At 43.5% G+C, this 24089-nt stretch overlaps 3 protein-coding genes across 3 annotated transcripts; 2 read left to right on the forward strand and 1 right to left on the reverse strand.

The window, feature by feature from the left end:
• Positions 1–6174: 6174 nt before the first annotated feature.
• LOC146755709 (nuclear pore complex protein Nup153-like) lies at positions 6175–12438 on the forward strand. Its single transcript, XM_085525372.1, has 7 exons — positions 6175–7659; positions 9185–9553; positions 10868–11051; positions 11154–11170; positions 11677–11777; positions 12178–12289; positions 12380–12438. Exons 1-7 carry the CDS (start codon positions 7569–7571, stop codon positions 12436–12438), a joined length of 933 nt encoding a protein of 310 aa, XP_085381498.1. The 5' UTR covers positions 6175–7568.
• A 4981-nt stretch (positions 12439–17419) lies between these two features.
• On the reverse strand, positions 17420–20512 carry LOC146755710 (uncharacterized). Its single transcript, XM_085525388.1, has one exon. It carries the CDS (start codon positions 19753–19755, stop codon positions 18268–18270), a length of 1488 nt encoding a protein of 495 aa, XP_085381514.1. The 5' UTR covers positions 19756–20512; the 3' UTR covers positions 17420–18267.
• Positions 20513–20514: 2 nt separating this feature from the next.
• On the forward strand, positions 20515–24089 carry LOC146755711 (uncharacterized). Its single transcript, XM_085525387.1, has 2 exons — positions 20515–21392; positions 21811–24089. Exons 1-2 carry the CDS (start codon positions 21300–21302, stop codon positions 23476–23478), a joined length of 1761 nt encoding a protein of 586 aa, XP_085381513.1. The 5' UTR covers positions 20515–21299; the 3' UTR covers positions 23479–24089.

Here is a 24089-nt window from a genome sequence, read left to right on the forward strand (position 1 = left end):
ATAAATGCCGCATCAATCTGAAGGCATTTATGCAAATTGCCTCATAAATATAAACAGTGTAGACTGCTGTGATAAGTAGAGGCATTTTAGGGCTGAGATGTTTTGTATACAACTCCGATGCTAATTGTAAACGAAAAAGATTATATTGATAAATGAACCTTGTCTTACTTCTTTTCTTCTTCTTCTTCTTCTTCTTCTTCTTCTTCTTCTTCTTCTTCTTCTTCTTCTTCTTCTTCTTTTTCTTCTTCTTCTTCTTCTTCTTCTTCTTCTTTTTTTTTTTTTTCTCCTCATAAAATAGAGGTACAAATTGCATGAGTTAAATTTGTTTTACCTATAAGCCATTATAAATAAGAGAATCAAGAGAATGTCTGAACTTTGAGAGGAAACAGAACAACATAAAATGGGTTTAGAAACCTATCTTGATTGGGCAATGAATTGTGCTGAAACAGCTCAACATAGAAGGACATGATCAGAATATCCCAAATTTGGAAATTTAAGTTTTATGCCTGGGAAGGAGAATAGACTGAATTAAAACAAAATACAAGTTCAGATGACATTGGAAGGGGAGATATGGCTTTCTGCAGAGTTTGCGCCTGCCTGGGAAAATCTGCTGTGATCTGACACATCCAGAACAACTGGACAAGTATTGGTTTTGCTGGCTTCCTTAATGTTTTGTTCCCTGGAGTGCACACTGTGGACAGAGTAAAAGCCAGATGCTTGCCAAATACAACAGAAAGGAATTACAGAATTAGAACCCTTAGCAGCCTCTTAAAACGCTATGAAACTTGTGAGATTTACACATGGCATCACTGCTTTCCGGCTTAATGAATTGGCCAAGTCCATTTTCCACTGCCCTTTGGACCTCCTCTGTAGGTCATCTCCCTGCAGAGACAGGCCAGCCTTTTAGGAGACCCAAGCTTTCAAATAGAAAAGCCATTTTTTTAAAGGCCATGCTCCTGTATCCATAGATGTAGGAAGTACTTTTAGCAGTAAGGATGGGGTAGGTTGGAGCATGTGTAGGAAGGCTGGGAAACCTGATGCCCTGACATCCTGCTCTCCATACATTTCCTGCAGGATTTGGGGCAAATTACTTTGCCTCTTTGCCTGGCAGTTACACAGTTGTGAAATGGGGACAGCTGTCCTCCTCTATTTCTCAGAGGACTTGTGAAAATAAAGGCATTAAAGATTGTGAAGCCATCTGTTGCTATGGTGATGAGGCTCATTTAGGCACTGAAGCAGCAAGATTAGAAACTAATATGTTTCCTGCACAACTTATTTAGAAATATGGATAGGCGGCACTGACGTGTCGGGTCTGGCTCTGCCTCCAGTAACAGGGTTACTGATTTTCATTGGGAACAGAATCTGTAGATTGTAGCAGGCACTCTTTGCTAAGCCTTGGTATGTTAAATGCCTCAAATTGGGTCAGTTGCATAATGCCTCATGGTTGCTTGTTACACCAGGTAAAAACAACGTGCAGGATTTTAACACCTATTATGATTGCTAGATGCTTTTGCATTTCTTGTTAGGCATTCAGAGCTCAGGTGAACGCAGTGGGAATGTGAAAATTTTGCTGGGGAGGTACTGGAGGAAAGAGCAGAGAAAGGGTATAGGGAAATGGATTTTCTTACTTCAGCCCTGCCATAAAGAGCATGCTATGGATGAGTCAGAGGCTGGGGAGAAGGATCAGTGGGATACCTGTGATACTGCTGTTGGTGGGGAAGGATGATGAAACTTACTTCCATTGTTGCTTTGCCCTGCAAGTGTAAGTTTGATATCTTGAGGCTGACAGATTTTGCAAATCTTACCTGCCTGTCTTTTCCCAATGCTCTGCATCAGTACAGCTAGTGCCGTTTAGCTGTATTGAATAATTCAGGTTGGAAGGGACCTTTGGGTCCTCTGGTCCAATGCCTTGCTCAAAGGAGGGTACGCTTCAAAGCTAAACCAGGTTACTGGAATTCTTGTCTAATCAAGTTTTAAAAATCTCCAAGGATGAGTATTCCATACCCTTTATGGGCCCCAGTTTCAGTTCTGATCCACATTTTTCACTATTATTTAACTAGAATTTTCTTTGATGCTGCTTATCCCTGATGGGTCTTTATTGGACTCTGAGGAAAAACTGCAGTACCTTGAAGCCACGAGACTGTGCTTACAGGACATTTGCTTATTAGCAAATGCTGCATGACCAGAAATCTTCCTGCTTGCAAGGCCTGAGCTTCACCCCACGTGGGACAGCCCTCTGCCACACTGCTGCTCATTCTCAGCCTGAGTCCTTCCTGCATTATGCTGCTGTGCACCATCTGTGTTTGCCCTTGGAAATAAAAAGACTGGAAAACAAAAACCTACTTATGATGAGGAGCTTTAATAAGCACTTGATACAAATAGAGAAAGCATCTGGGGTCGGCTGTAAGATGTTTGCTTTTAAATGGCCTATCAAAGTATGAGATGCTTTCTCTAAATCTGATCTTGAGAGAAATCTGAGTTCTATATCCCTTTTCCAGATGGCATAACTTAATATCATGGTGAATTATTTGGCACACTTTAAACAAATTCTTCTTCTCTCTGCACCTGAGACAGAAGCATCATCAAATTATGTCTGGAAAGTTTGGTGAATTATTGTTTCTTATACTTAAAAACATAATACAGCTTTTCAGACTTTTCTGGGACCTGGTTAGTATTCTCTCTTTTTAAACCTAACATGACTTTTCTCCTATGTGTTTGTGTTTGGGAGTTATTCTAGCACACCATTCTCAACCATCTGTTTTTGTTCAGTGTTTTGAATCTTCTTCCAGCTTCCCTATAGCTCAGAAGTCTCCAATGCAGAGGGAGAATAGGCTCCAGTAAAACACTAGAGTGGTTAAGTGGTTCCAGCATGACCAGCGTGAGTTTGCTCTGTTTTTAAACAATGTGAATATGAACTAAATGAAAATGCTCTGAAGGAGAAGGACAAGGCAGGAAAACTTCTTATTTTCTGTATCTTGCTGAGACATTGTAGTCAGAAGTAACAGGAAAATTGATCATTTTCTCACATCCAGGTGATGGCGCACATGGCCTCTATTAGCTGACAACAAATTTAGATTATGTTTATGTTGTAGCCAGCTTTGTCAGTGATTTTCTTTTGAAGTAGTAAATAATATTAATTGTGTAGAACAGAAGCATAAATACTCTTCTTTACCACTCTCTGCTGTTTAGAACATTATTTTGAGAAGGATTTGTATTTCCTACAGTTTTTAATATTAATTTGTTAAGTCATTCATGGCGTGTTCAAGTGATTAAGACTCAAGGTCTGCTTTCCTGTACCTCTAGGTCATTGCAATGAATTTCAGTTTTTATTTGCTTCTGTTGCCTGAAGTACAAGCCAACAATCACATGTAAATGCACTTCAGAAATTCCACCGGTGTTCCATGAACACTGGCTTATAAATTGAGTTGAGACAGAATAGGATGCAGCTGAAACATAAAAGTAAAAGGTTGCAGAACTGTATTCCTGCAGCTGGGACCATGCCTTGGGGGGCATTTATCAGTTCAGACAGCCTCCTGATTAGGACTCAAAGAAACACAGGAAAGCACAGTGAGGGTGGATGTAGGAATAGGGCATTGCAGAACATACAAGCCAAAATCAAACATCTGAGGAGTCAAAAAGTCAGATATGGAGTGGCCGAAAAACAATTGGAAGTCAGTCAAAGGATCCCAAAGCCATCACAACCAAAGCAAAATGTGGTCAGAAACAGGGATAAGGCAGGAATGAGTGGTGCTGACCCTTAGAGCAATCTCAGGATGAGGTGTAAGAGCCCCACGTAGCACAGTGGTGCTGTCCCCATGTCCTCCATGCCTGCCTGGGTGCTGCCACCATGCCTTAGGCTGACTGTGAACACTCTCCAACACCTCTGCAAGCTGTCCTGCTCAGTTGCATTTGCAAATTCTTAAACACTTTCTCCTTGGCAATGCCTCTGCAAGGAAACGAGTGACACTTAGGTCTCTTTCCTTTCACTGTCGGCCTTGTTCTTTGGCTTGTCAGGGTTATTATCATTAAGGGGTTGCAAAGCTCTCTTCAGCCTGTTAGCAATTAGCAGACTGTGGCCTGGGATTTCTGAGACAGAAGATGTGGCCTTGCAAAAGCAGTTACAGCTGAGAGTGGTGTCTTTGCTGTGCTCTCTTAATGCGTAATTGACTGCTCCAGGGCAGAGAGGGAATGAGCAGACAGAAGTATCGGGGAAAAGTGTATCGTTCTGCTTTTTCTTGATCTGATCCAAGCACTTGGTTGAATCTACAGTGAGCAAGGCATGCTTGTAATTGGCCTGACTTTTCTTTGCTGGGTTTTGTTATTCCCCGAACTATTTGGAGCTCTCCAAAGTTTTGGTGTTAAGTCTAAAGGAAGGATTTCTGTATGTTATACTCAAAATGGAGTAAAAGGTCTTCAGGGCCAAAAGCCTTTGGACCTTTGTGGTGCTACCATACTGGAAACCCAAGTTAAACACTCTATCACCACTGCAAGCTTTGTCTCTGCCTTAGAAACTGGACTAGTATTTTGTGGACTAACCTTTGTGTCTGTGAAAGCAGACTTGCACTGTGGTTCAGACCTGGTAGAAGCGAAGTTCTGCTGATCTGGAAGAAATGGTTCTTTGTTCCTATTTTCTTCCACTGTTTGGATAGAGAATGTTTTATGAAAAATGACTGTGTTCCAGGTAGCTTTGTTGCAGCTGATAGCTATAGCACTGCCATGTAGCTGTATCATCTCAGTGACTGCAATAAAAGATTCAGTGGGCTTGATTCTGCTCTCCATCTGATGTGTTTATGCCAGCAGGCTTCTGTGGCTGTATTATTGTTTGTTTCTAACAGTGTCAGAACAAGAACAGAGCTTCTGGGGACAAATATAGGTAAATGGAATATTTCTTTGGAATTCAACTCATTCGTTGCTCTCCCTCACCTGTCTAAGAGCAGACTACCCTGACAAGGCTCTGAACCAACTTCCCATATTGGTCCTGTTCCAAGAAGGTCATCTGAAAAGTTGTACCACTTGGCAGCGATTTAAAAACAAATAATCAAACCTACTTGTCTCATTTCTTCAGAAGAGAGAGAAAGGGCACCAGTCTTAAAGAGAAATTTTTGAGCTGTGAATTCCAAGGAGACAGTGGCATCAACTACGGCCATGACAAAGTTGGAGGAGAATGCAGATTTAAGAATTACTCTATCCTTACTGAATAGTTGTTAGATAAGGGTGGAGGAGAGTGGATTTTACATGGTCCCTTGGTTAGTGAGCTTGAGTGCATTATATACTGCTATTATGCATTAAATGCACCATGTACTAGACAAGATGTCTCAGTAGAGTTGAGGTCTCTAAAGTCAGATATAGTAGTGGCTGTCTTCAGCTCTGTCTTTAGTGTGAACATCTTTGCCAAAGGAGGGAACTTGTTTTAATTGACTTTTTTTTCTCTGCCAACATTTTGCTTTGGTAAAATAAGTGAAAAATCCTATTAGACAGGGGAAGGAAAAAAGAGAGGGACTTTTTGTCCCTCAGTGTGTTCTGAATATTTGAAGGATGTGATGTTTAGAAATCAGTGAAAGCTAGATAGGATTTAAATATTAAGGGGCAGGAATTTGCCTTCAGGTAAAGGATGATATTTGCATGACTCATGTTGTTAGGTGAACATTCCTGTGTATTGGTGACCTTTTACCTTGGTAGCAATGGGAAATATGTTAAGTAGGGGGCCCAGTTCTTCATCATGTTCCACCATAGGAAATGACTAGAGGGAACTCAAAAATAGTGTGTAGCATAACAAGATGCTGAACTAAATATTTTCACTGCTCAACTAAATCTCCCATTGCTTTTAATAACACACTATTTATTTTTTTTTCTTTCTTTCTTTTTCCCATGAATACCATACAAGAAGAGGAAATCTTGTAACAACTGCTATGGAAGCCATGAATTTCACTGCAATTTCATTTCTATAGTTTAAATTATATGAAAGAATATGCTGATTTATCTGCTTAACCATGTCTCTCCTCTGCCTGGTATTACAATTTTCAAGGTATCCAAAGAGTAGGAATGTTTTGGTGGAGGTTTGTATGGTTTCTATAATGCAGCGATACTTGAAACAAGTGTCAAGTATGTAAACAAAGTTTATTGAATTTATTCTTTGCTGTTTAAGTCTTGTACGGGCCAGAAGTCCAAAAGAGAATTAGAAAATGGTGTTCTGCATGTCTGCTAATGATGACTTAGGATTGCTGATACTTACTGAACTTGTAGTGAAAGGTTTTTTTTCCTGTTTTAAGGGGAAAAGATCTATTTTATCAAACTGTAGCCACAAATATTCAAGATTATTTTTCTGATTGGATGTTATCTGAGCTGCCTATGACTGTATCTTTAGTGTCAGTCTTTATGTTGGTCTTTTAGCTGATGCAATATAAAGAAATCATAAACAATGGAGTATGTTTATGTAATTCAAATAAAATAGTGATGCAGATAAAAATAGCTAAGTTCCATTAACTTTTCAGACCATAATAGTGAAACACTTGTAAGTTGTAGGATACGCTTGAATGTCTGTAGTACCAATTTATCCCTCTGCTTAGTCATTCATTTCTATTTAGATCTTGGTGCTTCTGTGCAGCCTGTGATTAGATTGGCAGTTCTCATTTAAACCCTAACTCATTCAGTCTTGGTTATCAAATAGCTTAAAAGGCAAGAACAAACGCTGTTGTTTTTAAGATGTACTGATATATGATTTGCATCCTTACATGTGGTATAGGCTGGATTTACCAGAGTAAATGTTCTTTCATCTGTAGTTTTCTTTGTAGGTATTTTGTGTTTTGTTGTGTGGGTTCAGTACACAATACTTTAAATGTTATATTTGTTCCAAATTCGCTGTTGTAGCGAATCAGAGCGGAGCAGGATGAGAAAGTAGCATGTTTTGTAAAAGAGAAAAATTTTACTTTACAACTCTAGGAAGTGGAGGAACCGGTACTCCCAAAAATATCCCTACCCATCAGTACTGCATCTCTGGCTCCATTCAACTTTAGTTTTCTGACTAGCAGTACTGTGTCATCGTCACCAAGCACTGTTTCAACATCAGTGATGAACAAGGTGAATCTATGTTGTATGCTATAAATGCTTTCCTGTATGAGTCTGTATCTGCTCTTTTGCAAGTTAACTTCTGTGGTGCTCATGAAATTAACTGGTGTTAGTTCATACTGAGTTGAGTAAGTCAGAGCTGTATTGCAGTTTGGAGAGAAAAATGCAGTTTTTTGATTGTCAGTCTTAGACTTGCAAATGTCTGGTTTGGTTTTGGAACTGTGGCAGAAAATGAAGTTGCATCAGCTTCTTTTGCATTTAAGAAATCAGATGAGAAAAAGGACGAAACTCCTGCATCAAAGAGAGGCTTCTCTTTTGGTAACGTGGAGTCGGCTCCTGCCTCGCAGTTTGTTTTGGGAAGGACAGAAGAGAAACAGGATTCTGTCAGTTCTGCTCCTCCGTTACTGTTTGGGAAGAAAGTTGAGAATGAAGAGTCAAAGGCACAACCTGTCTTTTCCGTTGGGCAGCCTGAATGTACCAAAGAAGAAAGCACAGCAAAACCTATGTTCAACTTCAGCTTTGTTAAACCATCGGAGAAAGAAACTGAGCAGGCAAAGCCAACTTTTTCATTTGGGGCCCAAGCCAATACTTCAGGTAAGCAGAATATCTTTTGTCTTCAGTTGTCTAAGTCCCTCAGATGGTACCTCTGAAGTCATAAGTTACAGAATCTGTAGGAGTTGCTGGGTTCATGTACTGGAGCTTTAGAAAAAGCTTAATTACTCTGTGCAGTGTGATTTGTGTTCCAGTTGTTGACGTATAGACAATTAGTAGAATTCCTGTTTTGATTTCAGTGAGTTTTAAGACTAGGTTTAGACAAAAAATATATACATATTGTCACACATTAAAGAACCTGTATTGCATCCCACATGAGCATGGATGGTTTGTATGGTTTCTGTGCTAGCAGCATAGTTGGTGGTACAGTCTTTAGCATGGCGACAGAGGCCTCATGCGATGGTTTTCATAGTGAAAGGGGATGTGAGGAGGTGTCTCATTCATGTGTTCTTGCAGCTGTGCTGCTGCAATTTACTGCCATGAAGGTGTGGAAATTGCTTAATAGGTACTACACAGTTTTGTGCATCTTTAACCTTCTGAAAGAGCGGGCTGAAAGATTTTAGTAACAATTGCCATGTGGAAGAATTCTGATTCTGATTTCATGACTTATCAGCCATGGTTTGCAGAACAGCGTTCATTACTCACTTCTACTAACTTTGGAAGTTATAAGGGAAGGAACAGAGAGAATAAAAGCAGCGCATGGGGTTATGGTTCTTATGATTGAGTTGAAGTTCTGGAGTTTGATTTAACCATGGAAATTTGATGAAACACCTTGTGTAAAAATGAGATTTTAACGAGCCTTCTTCAGCACAGTAGAGAGTCCCTTAAAAGTGGCATAGATGAAAAGGGTCCGTAACTTCTGGAAAAACAGCAGTGGGAAATCAAGAACAGGGTCAGGTGTAATAATGAGAGAGCAGAAGCTTAGGGAAAGCTGAAGAACTGCATACTTTAAAAGATAACTTTAAATGTAAAATTGCACTCAGTACTTTGTGACAGTTCTGTAACAGGGGGCTGTTCTCCGTGGCTCCCAAAAGCAGGTCTTGAAAGTACTGAATTACAGTGAGCTTAAGCCAAAAGAGTGAGGCTGCAGGATGATGGGCTTAGCCAGCTTTAGGGCTGTAGGCACAGGGCTGTAATTTCAGGAGAGGCTACAAAAGCAGCTGTACCACTGTGGGTTTTTTTTTTTTGCTGTGTTATTTAGCAAACTACAGAAGTGTTGCAGGTAATGCATGTTGTTCTTCTCAGAGCATCTGAAGAATAGTTTTGTTTGAAAAGCTGAGATGTACTGGTTCATTCTGGTTCCAGTTGTTATAGCCAGTGCTTGGTGTCCGTAACTACTAAAGCCTAGAACTGTGGTGGTGTCATCATTCTTCACAATTCTCCCATTCCTTTAATTGCACATGGCAGCGTTCAGTGTATTAAACCTGGATTTTATGTAATCCACAGTAGCTGGATAATAGTTGAGACATCGTCCAGCATTTCTCCTTGTACAGTGGCTGGAACAGGGTCTCTCTGTTGCGCTTGGTTTGCCGTCTTGCAGCGTTTTATGTTCTGTTCTCCCTCTCAGATCAAGGAGCAGCAAAGCCATCCTTCAGCTTCTTGAGCTCTAGTTCCTCCAGCGCAGCCGTACCTGCCACTTCAGCCAACAGCAGCAGCCTGTTTGGCAGCGTCACTTCTTCCTCCAACCCTGCACCAGTTCCCACTCCCTTTGTGTTTGGGCAAGCCAGCAACACTGTGAGCAGCACCGCTTTTGGCAATTCTGCAGAATCTACAGCATCTCAGTCATTTGGCTTCTCTCAAGAAAACAAACCCACCACCACATCTTCCACCACTGGTGCAGCAGTTAATCCATTTGTCTTTGGTTCAGGAGCCAACAGTAGCAATGCAGCAAGTTCTGGCTTTACCTTTGGAGCCACGGCCACATCGAGTTCAACAGGTACATTTAAGCAGGTGCTTTTGTTTTTGCTCTTAGATCACAAAAGTGGAGCAGGGAAAGAGTGTTTCCTGGAGAACAGGTAGGGAAAATGCATGGAAATTGAGAAAAGTAGTGAATATTTACATCCAACAATATATAAACAGTGCTAATGCTTGGGGCTCAGGTCAAGTTTTGAGGCAGTCTGGGAAATACAGTTTAGGGATCAACTGGCTGTGGTGATATTTTGTGCATTGGATAATCCTTTACTGGCTTTCATTTGCATAGGAACTTGTCATTGTGAGAATGAATTTCCCTCTTCTCAGTATCAATCCAGTGCTGAAGGTTAAAAGTTAGTTTTAACTTGAATTTTTCTCTCCCATACCTAAAACTCTTCGAGCGTTGTAAATAACATCAAGATTTGTACTATCCACCCTTCACAAGTGTATATTACAAACACAGTATTGATATATGCAGCTGCTGCTTTGTAAAGCGTGACTTCTAATGAGCACGATAGCCAGTCCTTCATTTTCTTGGTCTTCATAATCTTCAAATCTTCATAAAAGTACTGGAATGCCTTTTAGTCCGTCTTAACTTCTGTTTTCCTTCCTGGAAAAACAATCAGCCATTCCAAGTTACATTGCAGCAGTTGGTATTTTTATGTTGCGTGACGTCTGCTTAAATTGCATTTAGATTAATAGCGCTATTTAGAAGGTCTCTTTTTGCTCAGCAGAAGTGTGTATGTTTGAAGTCACAGCTCAGTCCTGTATTTTTTTCTCATTATTTCTGCTTGCCATGCAGAACCAAAGCAGCTAATTGAATGAGCTTGTTTGCTATTATATGGAGAGACAGAATTATTCTGGTAGCTCAGTTAGGTCCCTGCAAGCCTGATGTGGTCTCCAGAAATTGATAATTGTAAACATTTGGATGAGGAAGGGGAGCAGTTGCTTATGAGAGGAAAGATTGGCGTTCTCCTCATTCTAATAGATCAGGAGCTGTGTTTTGAACGCTTAAAATAATACAAATAAGTGAGTGAGTGTTCTTTACCCGTGGTATAAATAAGTCTTAGTAATACAAATCAGCTTGTGCTCTTTGTGGGAGCCTGCTTCTAGAGCATGAATGGCTAACAGTAATTTGAGTCTAGACAACCCGTGTTTGAGGTGTGCGTTGTCTGACTCCTTTAAGTATGCTGTTTTTCATGTAACTTACAAGAAAAGGTAGGATTCCTATCATGAATGAGGTGCTGTTTGTTGTTTTACCTACTTGGCTTCAAACATAAAGCTCTGTAACAAACAAAACAACTCAGCACATACTGAAATTTCTCTTCTTTTCCTTTAGGGTCATCCTCTACATTTGTCTTTGGGTCTGGGTCTTCAGCGCCTGCTGCTGGACCAGCATTTGGTGCCAGTCAGCTACCAGCATTTGGCCAGAGCCAGGGCCCTGGCCAGCCAAATGCTCCCAGCTTTGGATCTTTGTCGACATCACTGTTTTCATCTGGCTCTCAGCCTGCGCCTTCGGCTCTGTGACAAGCAGTACTGTGTTTGGACAGCAATTGAGCCAACAGCCAGGTTTTGGCTCTGGCGCCTCCAATGCTGGTGAGTGTTGACCATCCTTTTCGTTTCAGGTCTCAAAGAGAGCTTGGTTAGTCAGTGAGTTGGTTTCCATGAAGTGCAGCTGAAGTTTAGTGAATGAAATTACTTCTGCCTTTTGTACATACTCTACTGTAAGAATTGCCCTCCATAGAGGGAGTAGACACAGGGTTAAGTATTTTGCATCTGATTCCTTACTGCCGGAGAGGTACACTACCTTCACCAATAGGTTGTACATTGTTGTATATTGTGGTGCATGCAGCCATAGACTAATGGCAGTACAGGTAGCAGCAGACAGTTCCTTAGCAATTTGCCAGCAGTCTAAAAATCTCTTTATGATGCTCTACTGAAACAAATGACGTTGTCTAGGTGTTGTTCCTGTTGTAACTTAGCATTTCTGGTAAACCTCCCTCCCACCCCAAGCTGTGCCGCCTTGAGCAAGGTCTAAGCAATGTATGTTAGAGGTGGTGGGAGGAAGGAGGGGAGGACTTTCCTGGAAAGAACAAACTCAAATTTCAACTTTCTTATTCCCTTCTCCTTCTACCCCGTCTTTCTCAGGTCCCGTATTCCAGTTTGGGAGTAGTACTTCTAATTTCAACTTCACGAGTAACCCAGAAGTATTTACTTTTGGTGCAAATCCTCCTGCACCGGCAGCATCGGTACTACCTTCCGGCTCTTCAGGATTTTCATTCAGCCAACCTGCAACGTTTACAGTGGGGTAAGAGACCAAATCAGATTTTCACTTGAGCTTTTGGTACTATCTGTGGAGCGCAGGCAGCCTCTACTGATGTTAAATTGCGAGGTGCTCAGATGTACTTCGGAATTTATGTCTAAGGACAGCATCTCTCCTCGCTCTGTTAGTGTGACTGGCTAAGTAGGCAACGATGGCTTTATAGCAGCACAGCTCTCAGAAATATCATGCAGCCATGAGAAGTGTTCTTGAAAAATAAGATCTGAATTGAGCTGTTACGCTGCTGCTTACCTGCTGAATGAGAGAGATTTCATTGCTTTTGGTTTCTGGAACTCTCTTCCCATTCATCATACGTTGTCTGTTGCCAGCTGCTGAGTAGTGAGCAGCCAGATGATAAAACAGTTGTTCTGGAATATCTGCTCAGTGCTGCTACTGAACTGTCAGCTAACAGTAGGGAACGTCAGCTGGGTTTAGACCGTCGTGAGACAGGTTAGTTTTACCCTACTGATGATGTGTCGTTGCGCTAACTCTGCGTTGTCCTAACTCTGTGCTACCGGTTTCTATTCATAGGACTAATGGAAAAAATATTTTCTCTGCCTCCGGATCTTCAGTTCCCGGTCAGAAGATAAAGACTGCAATTAGACGTAAAAAGTAATCGGCAGATTGGTAAAGCAACTTTCAAAGCAGCTGCTGCCCTGCATTGTTCAGTTGTTGGGATCGTACCTCGTGCTGGGTTAGCTGAAGTCAGATCTGCCTAAAGTGTTGCAGAAAGGAACCAGGTCGAGACTCGAACTCGTGGGTACTCCAGGGTTGATTTTATTAACAAGCTCAGTGCTCAGGTGAAACATGCATACAGAGCTTGGGTCACTCCTAGTGAATGACCCTTAAGCTTTACAAACGTCCTATATTTATATGATTAGGTAAACATTACATCATTTATGTTATTCATTTCTCGTGATTAATCAATACATCTTCAGTCCTTCTTTCTCGTGTTTCATCCTAGGCCCAGGCTTCATGCTTCACGTGTTACTCTTCTTTTGAACTTGTCCAGAAATTCATTATCTTCTTTCATCCGAGCCATCCGGGCTAGACCAGTCCATTCCATCTGTCTTATGGTTAAACTATACATTTTAACTGATTAACTACTAAATAGCAATGTCAGCACTATTATTGTCTACCTCTGCTGTTTCATAACTTCACAATACTCTAACACCCCTACATGGGTCATGGTTCAGGGCTATACAGGGGATACTTGAGTAGCATATTGGTTGAGAAATTTACCATTTTTCCTAACAGTCCCCCCTTTTCTAATAGCTACTTTCCCAAGTATTCTACTGATATCCACCAAAAACTATCTTAGGTGGCGGTGGTGCCTTTACAGTTAAAGCAGACCCCATTCGCATACAGCATTGTATTAGTACATAAACAATAACAATCAGAACAATCACAACAATTATAATCAAGATAATTTTCTTAGCAATAGCAGAAAGATTTGGCAACCAGGATGTCAGCCAATGCCATGTTTCAGAAAAACCCCATCGAGTATCATCCTTCTGTATTTCTTGCATTGTCTTACTTACTTCCCATATTTTCCCAACATCAGTTAATAATTCTCCAGTTTGATCAACATACATACAGCAACTAGCATTCAATACAGTACACACTCCCCCTTGCGAAGCTAAAAGCATATCTAGTGCCATTCTATTTTGCAAAACTACTTTAGATAAGTTTGTAAGCTCGCCTTGTATAGTTAATAAGCCATAAGCCGTTGCATTAGCTAACTTCTCCACCTCCCCTGACACATTCAGTATTGCTTTTTCCAATTCACTAACACCTAAACCAGGTATAAACCAACGCACAAATGCATGGAATCCTGTTGGTCGTTCAATTAAAGGATTTAAAATAGTTCTTTTAGTACGTCCATAGAAAGACCTATGCCATAACGTTCCATTTATTTCTCTGGGAATGATCTCCATATCGGGTACAACTAGGCCTAAAGTGCATCTTCCTCGCCACTTTTTGGGTAAAATTTTGTACGCATGTTCTCCACACAGCCAATAGGCTCCTGGGAGACTCAAAATCAATTGATTTCTGTTTTTAATAGCAGTGAGATTATCACATCGTAAAGTCCAATTTCCCAAATAGGTTCCAGTAGAATCACGATTTTCAACACAATGAATATAAGTATTGTTCTCCAATCGTGTATGAGCCAATGATAAAGCATGAGTGGTAAAATTACTTCTTAATATTGTTGTATTCCAAATATGACCAATAGTAGTATTAACATGAATAGGGATACCAATCAAATTTACTCCATGTGCTACTGATCTAGGTAAGGCTGAACAAATCCAACAATCACTGACATTTAGATTCTGGGCAAACGATTGCATTATTGATACATGAGAATTATCTGTCCAATAACGATAGTGGCCTAATTCATAAGAGACATGTGGCTGTAAAGACCTTCGGTGTCTCATCTGCTGAGTATGGCTACTTGTGTCATGCCAGGACATAGGTCCCCATTTTACCTCTTGCCAATGTGTATGAACTAATTTAAACCCGTCCCGAGGGTACGCAATGGAGAATTTATGACAGCACGAATTGTTGAAGCCGGGGAGCATACCCACACACCAGATTCCAGTACCACTGCTTGGTTCTCTAAAATTAATATTATGGTTAACCCATACCGCTCGGAGCCGAGGAGGAGGTACTCTGGGGTATGAAGGATAAGAAAATCGTGCTCTAATGCAAAAACTAAAATTAGCTCGAGTACTACCGGGGATATACCATCGAAATGTGCCAAAAGGGGTTCGGACATTGTTGAGTTGTAATAAGTCAGTATTTCTTTCTCCTTCTATGATGAATTCACGCTGAGTCGTAGAAACCTCTTTCGTTTTCAAAGTTACCTGATGTCCAGTCAAAATGTCCCGATAGGAGAATTCATACTGGTACCGATGTCCTGAAGCTATGCAGACGAGGAAGAAAAGGATGCAGAGACCTTTTTCACATGAGTATGATGGATCCATGCCTCTTTACCCTTGACCTTGATAGCATAAAGAGAAGTTAACAACACACAATAGGGCCCTTCCCATTTGGGCTCCATTTTATGTTTCCGTTTAAACACTTTCACCATTACCATATCTCCTGGAATAATATCATGTACTTTAACATCTCTTGGTAATCCTTGATAACAATAAGCATATTGCTGAATTCTCTTAAAAGAATCTTGTAAATACAACAAATATTGAGTAATATTCTCTTCCCCTTCCAAAAGTGCAGTTTTTGCTGAGACATATGTTCCTGGTACTGCCACTACTCTCCCAAATAAAACCTCAGCTGGACTAATTTTTAAAGGCTCCCTAGGGGATGTTCTCAAATCCCATAAGACTAAAGGTAATGCATCTGGCCATTTGAGTCCTGTTTGTGACATTACTTTGCCTAATCTATCTTTAATAGTCCTATTCATTCTCTCTACCTTTCCGGATGACTGTGGATGATACGGTGTATGTGCCGCCATAGTAATTCCCAGTGTCTTTGACAATTCGGCCATCATTGAGGAAACAAAATGTGTTCCCCTGTCTGAGTCTATTTCTTCTGGGACTCCGTACCTTGGAATTAAGTCTCGTAACAGAATTTTAATCACAGTTTTTGTATCATTCTTTCGTGTAGGAAATGCTTCCACCCAGCCAGACAAATGATCCACAATAACTAACATATATTTAAATCCCAATACTGGTGGCATTTCAGCAAAGTCAATTTGAAGTTTCTGAAAAGGATATTCAGCTGGAGGTCTCTTCCCTTCTTCCATCCTGGGTCTGGTTATCCCGTACTTTTGACATATTTCACATCCTGCAGCAATTCGTCTAGCTGCTGCATATACTCCCGGTGCTATCCACAAACGATCAATCTGATTTGCAATATTTCCTGGACCGCCATGGCTTCTATCATGATACCACCTTACTAAAGTTAGCAAATATTTATGTGGTAACATAGGTTTATCACCAATCATCCAAATCCCATCCTTTTGAACAGCTCCCATACGCATCCACACCTCCAGTTCCTCTTTATTCATTTCTGTATAAAGTGTCTTAGGGTCCGATAGCAGTGGTATAGTTTGTACAGTCATAATAGGAACACTATAATTAGGGTGCACAGCAGCTGCTCTAGCTGCCGCATCTGCAAGTTGGTTTCCTTTTGCTAACGCATGTTTTTTAGAGCTGTGTGCAGGTATGTAAACTACAGCAATCTCTCGTGGTTCTTGTATAGCCAGTAATAGGTCATTTATTAGCTCACCGTGAGCTATTGTTCTCCCTGCAGAGGTCAGAAAGCCTCGCTCTCTCCAGAGCATGCCGATAGCATGGCAAATTCCAAAAGCATACTTTGAGTCCGTGTATATATTTACCTTCTTGCCGCGTGCTAATCGTGCCGCTCTACAGAGCGCAATAAGTTCTGCTCCTTGTGCTCCCAACCCGCTTGGGAGAGATTCTGCTAGTAGAACAGTTGTCTCAGTTGTCACAGCAAATCCGGTGTATCGCTTTCCTGCAATGTAATAACTAGAACCGTCAGTAAACAAGTTTAACTCAGGCTCTGTTAATGGCTCATCCTTTAAGTCTTCCCTCGGTCGTGAGACTGAGTGAATCACCTGCACACAATCGTGTTTATTTTGTTCTCCAGTTGAATCAGGGAGTAAGGTGGCTGGATTCAAAGGTTTTGATCGCTCTAAGGTGATATTATCAGCTAGGAGCAAAATGACTTCGTAGCGGTGAGCGCGCTGTGGAGAAAGGGATTTTTCTGCATACCTTTTAAGCAAGATTTCTACTTCATGCGGAACCTTTACAACCAGGGGATGTCCCAAGACAATGGTCCGGACTTTCTCGGTGAGTTCTGCCGCTGCAGCCACAGCTCGAATGCAATAGGGAGTTCCCCTCACAACAGGATCTAATGACTGTGAGTAATAGGCGACAGGCCGCTCGTAAGGTCCAAATTTTTGAACTAAAACTCCTTTTGCAATTCCTCTTGATTCGGTAACATATAAGGTAAACGGCTTACCATAGTCGGGCAGTCCCAAAGCCGGTGCGGATACCAGCGCCTGTTTAATAGCCTGGAAAGCTTGCTGCATTTCATCAGTCCATGGTATCGGTTCGATGGCCTGGTCCTTAGTAGCTTCTTGTAAAGGTTTAACAATTTCACTATACCCTATAATCCATGGTCGGCAAAATCCAGCCTGTCCTAAAAATGCCCTCATCTGTTTCTTTGTGATTGGCCTAGGTACTGCTTGTACAGCATTAATTCGTTCTGGATCAATTTTCCTTACCCCTGAAGCTAATACATACCCTAAATACTTTACCTCAGGCTTACAAAACTGCAATTTGGAAAGGGAGACTTTATGTCCTTTTTCATACAATTTATTACATAAATACTTTGTGTCTTCTATGCAAGCTTCTTTTGTTGCACTAGCAATAAGTAAATCATCAACATATTGAACCAACACCGATTTTTGAGGTAAAATAACATCCTTTAAATCATTTTTCAAAATCTGTGAGAACAAAGTTGGTGAACTCGTAAACCCCTGAGGTAACCGAGTCCACGTTAACTGTTTCCCTTCCCATGTGAAAGCAAAGATCTCTTGGCTTTCCTCAGCAATAGGTATACTAAAGAAAGCTCCCGTCAGATCCATTACAGTATACCACCTGGACCATTCTGGTATTTCAGTTAATATTAGTGAAGGGTCAGGAACTACAGGGTGCAGGGCTTCAACATGTTCATTAATTGCTCTTAAATCTTGTACAAAACGATATTCAGGGTTCCCGTCCTCATCCTTTCTATTTTTAGAAACAGGCAGAATAGGAGTATTATATGGACTAATAATGGGTCTCAATATCCCTTCATCAATAAAATACTGAATTTGTTTCTTTAAACTAGGTAATGCTTCTGTCGCAATCGGGTACTGTTTAATTGAGGGCGGTGGTCCAGCTTTTGTCTTGATTACCACTGGTTTTGCAGATTTCAAAAATCCTATATCCTTACTACTATGACTCCACAAACCGGAGGGTATGTCTTTTAAGTCATCTGGAATTTCAATTTTCTGTTTCTGTTCTCTTTCTACAGCTAGTACATTCCCCAAAAAGTAAAGTTTCATCCCTTTTGAATTCAAATCTAATTTAGTGCCTAGTTCTCGGAGGACATCTCTTCCTAATAGGGATATTGGAGAAGTGGGTGAAATAACAAACTGTGCCCATGTCATCCGTCCTGACAAGGTTACAGGCAGTGGTTTACTCAAGTATTTCTCTTCTACCCCTAAAACTCCCTTGATAGTAACAGTTTCTAGTGATTTTTCAGGCAAATCAAAATTTAACAAACTTAAAGTTGCTCCTGTATCTACTAAGAATGTAACTTCTAGCCCATCTACTTCTGCGATTACATGACCTTCTGGACTCAGAGTAACAGCCATCCTCCTGTTATTGCGAGTGAGTTCGTCGCAAGCCTCCCACTCCTGAATCTATATGAGGCCCAGATGCGTCTGTCACCGGATAACCCTGGGGGGTTAGAAAAGGTCGAGGTCTGAGGGGGCATTCTCGCTGCATATGTCCAAAATCTCCACACCAATAACATACAATTTCTCCACCAATCTGGGGTGGAAATCCTCGTCTCCTTCCCCGATTTCCTCTACCTCTGCCTCTAGCATTTTGCCACCTATTCTGTTGAGCTGACTGAGTAATCGCAGCTGCCAAAAAAGCCATATCTTCTCGTTTTTCCTGCCTCTCACGTTTCCTCTCGGTCTCTCTCTCTCGTTCCTGTCGCTTTCGCTCCTCATCCTTCTCTTTTTGCATTTTCTCCTGTCTCTCCTGATCTCGCCCATTGTATACAAACGTAGCAACAGATAATATTTTTTGCAACCCCTCTGCCTGCCATCCCGGCATATGTTTCTTAAAATACTTATTAATAACGGGTGCAGCCTGATTTACAAACACACTAATTGCAAGCGGCTCTTGAAAAGTCTGCTCTGTCATACCCCCATACTTAAGTAAAACAGAACGAAGTCTATGCCAATAATCACTGGGATGTTCATCCAACCGTTGCTGACATTCCTGTACTTTGGACCAATTAGTAACCCGCTCGACACACTGGCGTACAGCCTCTAGCAAACCCTGTGTAGCCGTTCTCCAAGCCTGAAGCTCATCCTGTCTAACAATATTCCATTTCGGATCAGCTATGGGCCATACAGGTCTTCCTGGATTAGTATTTGATAACTCTCTATCCTTAGCCATGATCTTCTCTCTCTCTTCTACAGTAAATAATTCCTGTAACAGAGTCTGTATGTCCTCCCAATTAGGTTTATAATCTCTGAAAATACTAGACAACATCTTAGCACATTTTTCCGCATCCTCCCATAAACGCGGCATTTTCTCTTGCCATAGCATCAAATCTCCCGGTTTCCAAGGCTGATGTACTGCTGCTGCTAATAGAGGTGGTACATCAGGGCCGGTATCAGGACCAACCCTCGGATTAGAATGAAATTCAATAGTCATCGGATACTGCCCCACTTCTTTATTATTTCCATCTTTTTCCCGATCAGAATTATACCCACCCTGATGTAATTCATCAAAATATGCTAATAATTCAGTTTTGCTAGTAGCCTTCCCCAACTTAATTTGATTTCTTTTATCAGCCCAATTTATCCACACATATAAATAATCCATTTGATAAGGATTTCTATCTTGGAGTATTCGCCGCATGGTAGCAAGACGTTTATCATCAAACGTCCCCTCAGGTGGCCATACTTCGTCGGGACCAGCCCCACGAACCCGGGTTAAGAATGGCCAGTCATCCTGACACAGAGTGATCACTCGCTTCTTTTTTAACCCCACAACACCTTCAATCTTACTCCAGTTACACAAAATTTCCTCTAAGGGTGAACCCTTAATTATAGACGGCGATCCCCCCATAACTATTCTCCAAATAGAAATCCAAGGTCCAGTGAGAATTGCAGCCACTCTGTAATGAGGAAAATAAACCGCAGAAAAATAGAACCCCAAACCCCCCAAAAATAAGAAGCCTCGGGGACTCGAACCCCAAAAATAGGACTCGAACCCTTAAAAGAGTGGATGCACTTCCCCCTGGATATAATAAAAAATTTAGGCACTTACCCCAATCAACGCCTAGAGTCCCATCTGGGGTGCCAAACTGTTGCAGAAAGGAACCAGGTCGAGACTCGAACTCGTGGGTACTCCAGGGTTGATTTTATTAACAAGCTCAGTGCTCAGGTGAAACATGCATACAGAGCTTGGGTCACTCCTAGTGAATGACCCTTAAGCTTTACAAACGTCCTATATTTATATGATTAGGTAAACATTACATCATTTATGTTATTCATTTCTCGTGATTAATCAATACATCTTCAGTCCTTCTTTCTCGTGTTTCATCCTAGGCCCAGGCTTCATGCTTCACGTGTTACTCTTCTTTTGAACTTGTCCAGAAATTCATTATCTTCTTTCATCCGAGCCATCCGGGCTAGACCAGTCCATTCCATCTGTCTTATGGTTAAACTATACATTTTAACTGATTAACTACTAAATAGCAATGTCAGCACTATTATTGTCTACCTCTGCTGTTTCATAACTTCACAATACTCTAACACCCCTACATGGGTCATGGTTCAGGGCTATACAGGGGATACTTGAGTAGCATATTGGTTGAGAAATTTACCATTTTTCCTAACATAAAGAAATATAAAACTTTGCTGCCCTTTCCTTCTCTCTCTGGTGTAGTTCATTTTGTAACAAGTAGAGTTGGCAACAGCGCCGTTCTCAAGCAAAACTATTTTAGAATCCAGCAAGTTACTTCTTTCACTGACTTGGCATGGTTCGGCTATAGAGATGAATATAGCCCGCACAGTGAATGGCTTGTACAATACCTCTTCATCTGCACCACTATGTGAGCTCATCCTGTGCAGCAGGAAAAGAACAGCTGGAAGCTGGAGGTGCTGCAGGCCCAGCTGGAGGGCGAGCGGCTCCACTGCCAGGAGCTGCAGCGCCGCTGGGCTGCCGAGAGATGTGAACTGCAGAAGGCGGCAGAGCGGGAGCGGCAGCTGCTGACCGACCAACTGCGCTGTGCCTGGGAGAAGCAGCAGGCCCAGGAAGAGCAGCAGCTGAAGGAGTGGGAGCAGCGGCAGCGGGTGACGGGGACCCGGCAGCTGCTGCTCTGGAAGGAGGCCGAGCTGCGCGCGACAAAGGAGCTGCTGCAGCGTGATTGCGATGCAGCCCTGCGCGAGGCTCGGGAGCTGCAGCAGCAGCTGGCCAAGGTGCTGAGGAACCCCCCCAGCAGCGAGGCGGCCCATGCCCAGCTGCAGGACGTCCTCAGCAAGCTGCGCTGGGAGACGAATGGTGAGCAGCCCGCCTGCATCCGCCACCTCCAGCATCAGCTGGAGCTGGAGAGGAGGCTCTTCACCTATTACATCGTGGGGAGCTGGGCAGATGTGCTCCGTAACGCAATGTCCTGCTCCCAAGAAAAGGAGGGAGCTCTGCACTGCCACCGTGCAGAGCAGGGCTCCAGTCGACTTGCCGTGAAGGACGCTCACGTCCAGGTAAGATGACACACTGAGAGAGTGGGGATTGTTCAGCCTGGGGAGGGGAGGCTCTGGAGAAACCACAGAGCGGCCCTCCAGTGCCTGAAGGAGAACTGGGGAAAGCTGGAGATGTACTGGTTGTAAGGGAGGGTAGTGATACAACAAAGGACAGTGCCCTGAAAGTAGAAGAGGGGAGATCTGGATGAGATATAAGAAGACAGGACACCATGAGGGGGCAGAGGCGCTGGCACAGGCTGCCCAGAGAGGCTGTGGTTGCCACACGCCTGGCAATGCCCCAGGCCAGGCTGGACGCACCTTTGGGCAACCTGACCTAGTGGAAGTTGTCCCTGCCCTTGGCATGGGCTTGGAACGGGAGAGTCTTGAAGGCCCCTTCCTACACAAACCATTCTGTTATTCTATGATTTTCTGGTTCTAGGTGCCAGAGACAGCCAAGGAAGACCTGGGGCTCCCGGGCAGCCGGCCCTCTCCCCGCCGGGGCCCGGCACAGCCCCCCGCCTGCCCTGCGCAGCGGGAGGAGAAGAGGCAGGAGCTGAAGGCACTGCAGGCCCAGCTGGAGGGCGAGCGGCTCCGCTCCCAGGAGCTGCAGCGCTGCTGCGCTGCTGAGAGACGTGAGCGGCAGGAGGCGGCAGAGCGGGAGCGGCAGCTGCTGGCCGACAAACTGCGCTCCAAGTGGGAGCGGGTGCGGGTGTCAAAGCTGCAGCGCCTGCGGGAGCAGAACCTGAGGCAGTGGCAAGCAGAGATCTGCCAACTGCTGCAGGAGAAGGAGGCCCAGCTGCACCAGATGCAGGAGCTGCTGCAGAAGCGGCGCAACGACACCATCCGCCAGGCATGGCAACTGCAGCGGCAGCTGGCGGAGGCGCTGCTGAGGAGCGACAGCAGCAGAGCAGACCACAGAATGCAGCAGGAAGTCCAGCGGCAGCTCTGCTGGAAGTCCCGTGCAGAGCAGGCCGTGGAGAGCAAGCGCCTCCAGTGTGAGCTGCAGGAGCAGAGAAGACGCTTCCTGCAGTACATCCTGGAGCACGTGGAGGGGCAGCCACGCGTCTTCTTCAACAGGGCCAGGGCCTGCCATCGGGCTGTAGCAGAGGTGGGTGTTCAGGCTACAGAACAACAAGAGGCCTGCCCACCTGAGCGCAGGGAGCAGCAGGAGCAGAACACCCATCTCCTGAGTAAGCTGAAGGAGCTGCAGAGACGGTGCAGCCTCCTTGAAGAGAAGAGCAGAAGCTCTCAGCAGATATGGGAGGAGGTGGAGTGGCTCAAGGACAAGACGCGTACGCTCTGCCTCCGTACCCAGCAGCTGCTGGAAATAGTCTGGCAGCTCAAGGAGGCCTCTTCCGCATCCAAAGACACCACAGAGAAGGCAGAGGAGGTCAACCAGCTGCAGGGACAGCATTTGGAAAAGGAGGCTGCAGAGCAACAAGAGGCCTGCCCACCTGAGCACAGAGAGCAGCAGGAGCAGAACACCCACCTGCTGAGGAAGCTAAAGGAGCTGCATAGACAGTGCAGCCTCCTTGGAGAGAAGTGCTGCCTGCTGAGGAGCAGAAGCTCTCAGCAGATGTGGGAGGAGGTCGAGCGGCTCAAGGACAAGATGCGTACGCTCTGCCTCCGTACCCAGCAGCTGCTGGAAATAGTCCAGCACCTCAAGGAGGCCTCTTCCACATCCAAAGAGGCCACAGAGAAGGCAGAGGACATCAACCAGCTGCAGGGACAGCATCTGGAAAAGGAGAATGAGACGGCCAAGGAAGACCCGGGGTTCCCAGGCAGCACAAGCAGCAAGCTGCTGGAGCAGTGCAGCTACCTCCAACAAGCCCTGAGCAACCTGGAGAGTCACTGCCAGGCCCTGAAGGCCCAGAACCACCTGCTGAGAGACCTCCAGCAGGCTGACATCAAGCTTGGAGTGCTCAGCAAGAGTCTGGAGGAAAAATGCACACAGCTCCAGGAGATGGGGAAAAAGCTGAGGCCACACAGAAATCCCAAACAGGAATGCCCCAATCCCCAGGAAAAGCCGGGGGAGTCAAAAGAGTGGCCAGTGGCAGTCTGCATCTACATTTTCGCAGACCATCACCACCAAAACGAAGATTCTTAGCTCGTCACAGCTACAAAATCCTTATGAGGGCCCTAATGAGGACCCAGAAAACGAGCTTCCACTGACAGCTGGACAATACGTTTACATCTGTGGAGACATGGATGAGGATGGCTGGTTTCTGGGAGAGCTGACGGATGGCACAAGAGGACTGGTCCCTTCCAATCTGGTGGAAGAAGTTTCAGACGATGACCTGGATATCACCGTGCCTCCAGGGCTTCGTGATCTCCTGCTGGATACCGATGATGAAGAGAGACCAGGCAGCAGGAGCAGGGGCAGAAAGCGATGGTCACCATCCAGAAATCTGTGTCCGTGTGTTGGCTCAGCCTGGGGGACGCCGAGATTCCTCTCCATAAGACAGCAACATCCCATCAAGATTCCACCTTTCTGGATGAAGGCTACCTCATGCTCCACTTGACGTTCAAGTGGAGTGTGGTCCATCAGCAGGAAGGCCTTAAAAATTCATCCCTTTTAAGACTGAGAATTTATTACACTGGACTGGAATAAAACAACAAAAAACAACAAAAACGCCAAAACAACTTTAAAAAATTTGTATATTGTATATTATTTATATATATTATATATTATAATATATGATTATATAATATATATAT

The sequence above is a fragment of the Coturnix japonica genome, chromosome 31 (assembly GCF_054131305.1).
Source record: "Coturnix japonica strain WE chromosome 31, WE-NBRP24, whole genome shotgun sequence".
NCBI classification, from domain to species: Eukaryota; Metazoa; Chordata; class Aves; order Galliformes; family Phasianidae; genus Coturnix; species Coturnix japonica.